Here is a 6218-nt window from a genome sequence, read left to right as displayed (position 1 = left end):
CTTATACACCCACTCACTCTCGTTTATTAGCTGGGTGGGTTCTTCCTACCGTTCTTTTGCCTCGGAGCCTTCATAATGCTGACCGTCGTTGTCTCCTTCTTCGTATTCCCTGAGGACGGTGAGTCAGTGCGGTTTACCCCAATTGCTTTACATACTGTATGTTATAATCAACAGCAATCATCATTCATATGCCATTATATACCAGTGTGAATGTCCTATCTTTGCCTAACTTGTTGTGTTGTAGTTTAACATTTTGAAATCCATAATTGTCTGTTTACGTAGTATAGATATTCCCCTGTTGTCATATAGACTAAACTCACCCCTGTATTTTTACATGGTTTGTACATTCTGTGAATTCTTAGGTAACTTGTCTGGTCCGCAGTGATAATAATAAATTCATATGTCCAGAGCTGAGGGTAAGCATGGGCAGCGGGAGCAGCGGTAATGTGTGGCAAGTTGCGTCTCGTCCTAACGCTGTGCTCTCCCTCCTCATCCTGTGCAGCAGTGCTGTCTGTGGGGCTGCCCTCTACCCCACCCTTCAGCCACACATGAGCAAGGTAGGGGTGCAAGAGCGGCACTTCTCGACTGTCTGGAATCTTATTTTATCTGATCCAGTGCTCCTGCTCGTTATATATTACTGCTGATCGTTGTGTACTGCTGCTGACCGTTGCGTTTTGCTGCTGATCGTTGTGTATTGTTCTGATCATTGTGTACTGTTGCTGATCGTAGTATATTGTTGCTGATCGTTGTGTATTGTTGCTGATCGTAGTGTACTTTGGTGATCGTCGTATATTTTTGGTGACTGTAGTGCAATTTTGCTTATCGTAGGGTATTTTTGCTGACCGTTGTGTACTGCTGCTGACTGTAGAGCATTTCTGCTGATCGTTGGGTATTGCTGCTGAACATCGTGCATTGCTGCTAATCTGTGTAACCCGTTTCAGCTTGGTGTATCAGTGCAGGGTGTGGGCATGATGTATCTGCTGTCGTCTGCCGTCTACGCCGTGGCTGCCCCCCTCATCGGCCTGGCCACTGACCGCTACGGAGGCCTCAATGGGTTCATGTTGACAGGCCTCCTCCTCACCGCCCTTGCCTTCATACTCATCGGTAACTCACCACTCCTGCCCCGCGTCTCTCACCACGAGTAAGTTATGAAAGTCCTGTCCCAACACTAGTAGGTTAAGTTTTACTAGGCTAGGTTTTGTATCACCATGAGTAGGTTAGGATAATAATAAAACAGGTTAGGGTAAGATAGATTAGGTTAGGTTAGGATAGGTTTGGTTAGTATAGGATAGTTCTGGTTAGTTTAGGATAGGACTGGTTAGTTTAGGATAGGTTTGGTTAGTTTAGGAGAGATTTGGTTACGAGTAGTTTAGGATAGGTTTAGTTTGATTAGGTTACATTAGGTTAGGCTGGGTTTGGCTTGGTTTGGTTAGGTCTAAGTTAGATCAGATTAGGTGCGTATCACCACGAATAAGTTAGGTTATATTAGGTTCGGTTCTGTATAACCCCGAGTAGGTTGGGTTGGATAAGGTCAAGCCCTGTATCATGAGAAAAAATATGAATATGTTGATAGATATATAGATTAGATAGTTAAAAGATCTAGATTAAATACATTGCTTTTTATATTGCGCCAAGGTTAATATTTTTAGAGCTTGTATTAATTTTTTGTTCATGTTCCTAAAACTGAAACTTCAAAAGGAATGTTACCACTCGAATGCTGTGAAGGACCTGTGATGCACATGAAGGATATAGTGTGATGATCCTAGCATTATGCGCGCGCGCTCACACACACACACACACACACACACACACACACGCACAGCATTATGCGCGCGCGCACGCACACACACACACACACACACACACACACACACACACACACACACACACACACACACACACCGCGCTCACTGGTGCAGTGGTAACGTTCTCGCTTGCCATCTGGTAGACGGGAGTTCGCGCCCCGCTCAGGTTGCGAAAAGTTTCACTGACGAAGTGGGTGGTTAGTCCCCCTTGAGCAAGGGGACGGGTGTGTGCGTGTGTGAAGGTCACAGCCTTGCCCTTAGATTGGACTATATGAGCTCTCAGCTCCCTTCCGGGAGGGTAAAAGCTGACTATCACGACCATCAAGTGATCCTGACCGACCCGGTGAATCACGACCATCAAGTGATCCTGACCGACCCGGTGACCCGGTGAATTACACACACACACACACACACACACACACACACACTGACATAATTAAGCAGCTGTTCCCCACCAGTTATTGCAGGGATATCATTTTAATACTTATGTTTAAAGATAGGTTTATGGGCTTGAGCAAGTGTGCGTTGAGTGTTATCGTGTGGTTTGGTGTATGTATGCTTTGATATGTGTGTGTGTGTGTGTATGTGTGTGTGTGTTTTGGCATGTGCTTTGACATATTTCGGTCTTGTATGTATGTCTGTATGTATGCATGTGTGTGCGTGGAGTACCTGTACCTGTATAACACGTGTACATATGTGTGTGTTCAGGATGTACATACAGGACGTGGTGGGGCTGGTGCTTCTAGCCGTGTCCTCAGCCATGTGCATCGTTCCTACCTACGGCGCCGTCCTCCTCTCAGCGGAAAGGTAAGATCATACACACCTTGAGGTCCTTAGTCACTCACGATTTCTTATTTGCGCTACGAATTCCCCTTGCGACCATTTTCGATTACACACACACACACACACACACACACACACACACACACACACACACACACACACACACACACACACACACACACACACACACACGCATACATACCTGCATACATAACACTTCTCTTTTCCTCGCTCCTCACTCACTTCCCCCCCTTCTCTCTCCCAGTCCCTTCCCCTTCTCCTCCCGACTCACACACTCACTCCCCATCCCCACTCACTCCCCATCCCCACTCACTCCCCATCCCCACTCACTCCCCATCCCCACTCACTCCCCATCCCCACTCACTCCCCATCCCCACTCACTCCCCATCCCCACTCACTCCCCATCCCCACTCACTCCCCATCCCCACTCACTCCCCGTCCCCACTCACTCCCCGTCCTCACTCACTCCCCTTCCACACTCACTTCCCTTCCACACTCACTCACTCCCTTTCCCCGCTCACTCACTCCCCTTTCGCACTCACTCACTTCCCGCACCCATTTGCAGTCAGTTATTCACTCCCCGCATTCATTCACAGGCATTCATTAAGTCCCAGCACTCACTTCCACCCACTCTCCCACATTCACAATTTCACTCATCCCTCACAGCTCTGGCGAGGCGGTGAACATGGGAACATACAGTGTGATCGGAGGCTTGTGGTCAGCAGCTTATTCGTTTGGGTAAGTGTCCCCTGAAATATATAAAGTTAGTTTTCTGTAGTACTGTACTTTCTTTTATGGATAACTTCAGTATTATGACGATGATTACTTTCTGATTGAGATTTTTTCTGCATAAATTTGGTTCCAGTTATGTCATAGATACATACATACATCTGTTCATTGTTTTCTTTTCTTTCCTCGTTTCATTTTCTTTGTCTTTTTTCCGTACATACGTAGGTTACGTGCATAATTTTATTCAGCATATATCCTTTCATACATTCATACATACTTGCCCCGCCAGAGAGATGATCGGGCCCCTATACGCCGGGATGATGACAGAGTTCATGAGTTTCGCCACATCCACCACTGTCACCGCCCTCCTGCCTGTGGCGCTGGTGTGTTGTGGAATGCATAGTGTGTGGCAGAGTGGATGGAGTAGAATGGAGTGGGAGGGGTGCGATGTAGGTGCGATAGAATGGAATGGATGGGGTAGAGTATAGTGGATGAGCTAGAGTATACTGTAGTTTGTGGGCTGAAACTGAGTGGGTGGAATGAAGCAGAGATGATGGGGAAGAGTATACAGTAGTGGATGGGCAGAGTGAAAAAGAATGGATGAATTGGTGAGTTCCGCTACCTTCACCACCTTCACCTCACTCCTGTTCATGGCGCTGGTGTGTGTGTGGCACAGGGGAGTGAATGGGGTAGAGCAGAGTAATGTGTGTATTTGTGGACTGAGGTAGTGAAGTAGAGTAGGCTAGGTGGACACGTACTTTCCTTCTCTCACCTACTCTTGACTACGCCACCTAATAACTAAGCTGTTCGTGGGTACTGCGCTTGAACTGGTACGATCTGCATCTTTGATTGTAGCGTCTCGGAATGGCAAACTCTTAGTCGCTGTAGCAACCCTAGTGCTGATTATAATAAGGCTCTGAGTGATTCACGGATAGGGATTCAAACCTGTTTTTTTTTTATTTTTTTTTTTTTTTATTAACCCACTGAACCTGGGGGTGTCCTTTTCATTGTATTCATACAGTCTCCTGGCGATTTTATTTTAGCTCTGGAAGACTTTTAGAAGTGGAAGGATTAGATGTAAAGCTTAATAGACTAGAGGTCTTCCCAAAATTGAATAAAATCGACTCATGGCAGAAGTAAACTAAGAAGGACGTCGGGTTAAATACTGACAAAGCTTACTTAGCGGAGGATTCGACTCTCTACAAGGCAAGTCTAATGTGATACACTTTTCCTCTCAGGCCGTGGCACTGGGAGCGTCTATGTGTGCTTCCCGAATCTCCATGAGGACTTGATGTTTCCAAGGCGCCAGAACCCTTGTTGTTATTGCTATGGCACCAGGATCATTTGGCTATGAATCTAGTGGACTCCAGGCTAAAATTACCATAATCCTGCAGTTCACCATCCCCCTTTCTAGGAGGACGTTTCTATAACTGAGCAGAGGAGCCGCCTAGTTATTTTTGTTCCACCATAGGAAGGTGTTCCTCTCCAGCAACGAGAATCTTTACTGAGTTTCGCTGTTTTATTCTGGTGGCGGTCGTGTACTCAAGATTTGCTGTTTTTTGTTCCAGACTATATTTATCAGAGATTTAATTCCTTCAGCCCGAGTAAGTAACTTTTACTGTTGTTGGTTTGTTTTCGTCTGACGGTACTGGGCCACTCTCACGAACTGATTACTGTTCTGATTGCATGAAATACACCTAGTCTTACATTGAAATGAAACTCCTTGGTTACTGATCAAATCAAGCCTTCGATCTGACGACATTCTGCCATCAACTGAAAGAGGTTTATTTAGCTTAGGAGTTATTTTCGAACTGGAGGAGATATATCCAGCTCATAAAACAGCCTTCACTTCAGGAGGTTCTTCCTAAGTTGAGTAAAATTATCTGGAAGTAGTAAGAATAGAGCTAGGTCATCGGACTGAAGGGTTGATGTATATAATAGGGTGAAAATTTGTAAGTTAACATGAAAGTTTTGTATTGTCTGGGAATAAATGGAAGTAATGCTTTAATGTTTTATTCTCATTTCTAATTGTTAATCTGTAGAAGCTGGGTCAAAGAGTGATGAGGTTGTTCAGGTAAATATATTTTTTGACGCTGGAGCAAAGTGCGTTCAAACTGTTCAACAGAATAACTTTTAGGTGGACGAAAGATTATATATGATGGTACTGTTTATAGGAAGAAAACTTCGGAGGGTACGTCCTACACACCCCCACGAACTCCTTCTGTCTAACGCTTTGCCTATCTTTCTGTTTGTAGTCAGACGCCTTAATCCCGGAAGAATGGCCACGAACAGACTGCCTGCATGTCACCTTCCCTCCAAGTCACACTACCCTCATGCATAGGCCTATACCTCACCACCTCATCCTTGCATCTCGTCCTCGGTCTCCCCCTTCCCCTCCCCCTCTCTGGTCACACCCTTATTATTACTAAGACTCACATGATTCAGGTTACTCACCTTAATCATCATTCACAGGGCACCCTACTCCTTTGCTGTTAAAGTAAACCCAGTACAATGACACCGCTTCTCCATTAATTTTGGTTTACTTAGTCTTTCAAATGAAATAAAAGAGGGAAAGGTTGCGCAGAGGGATTGTATTTGATGGAATGGCACCAGCAAAGAAAACAAAGGATTTCAGTGTACAATTGTATTGTTTATAAGGGTGAATATAGTTTCGCAAAGGAAGAGTATTAGCATGGTTCTAACTGAAAAATGTGGATTAGAAGGAAAAACAGGAAAGAGCCTAAGTTCTGTTTTACTGTAGATTTTTGATTAGACTTACTATGAGTATCATAAGGGCTTCGTAGTACCTCTTCTTGAGCGATTTATTTCCACGGTACACCTGGAGATTCTATTGTATAATATTAATATAGTTTTGATATC

The 6218-nt window shown here is 44.9% G+C and overlaps 1 protein-coding gene across 1 annotated transcript in view; it reads left to right on the top strand.

Moving 5' to 3' along the window:
• The window catches only part of LOC145409293 (MFS-type transporter SLC18B1-like), a 17394-nt gene extending 12764 nt beyond the window's left edge, over positions 1-4630 (top strand). Inside the window, exons 9-15 of the mRNA XM_080279770.1 lie at positions 31-118; positions 409-557; positions 942-1141; positions 2514-2612; positions 3276-3347; positions 3628-3721; positions 4577-4630. Coding sequence (XP_080135896.1) covers positions 31-118; positions 409-557; positions 942-1141; positions 2514-2612; positions 3276-3347; positions 3628-3721; positions 4577-4630 — 756 coding nt within the window. The remainder of the gene's footprint in view (positions 1-30; positions 119-408; positions 558-941; positions 1142-2513; positions 2613-3275; positions 3348-3627; positions 3722-4576) is intronic.
• The last annotated feature ends 1588 nt before the right edge of the window (positions 4631-6218 follow it).

The sequence above is a fragment of the Coenobita brevimanus genome, chromosome 80 (genome assembly GCF_032717465.1).
Source record: "Coenobita brevimanus isolate Jiangsu-jjx chromosome 80, ASM3271746v2, whole genome shotgun sequence".
NCBI classification, from domain to species: Eukaryota; Metazoa; Arthropoda; class Malacostraca; order Decapoda; family Coenobitidae; genus Coenobita; species Coenobita brevimanus.
The sequence above is the reverse complement of the archived record's forward strand: the minus strand, read 5'-3'. Positions and strand labels throughout refer to the sequence as shown.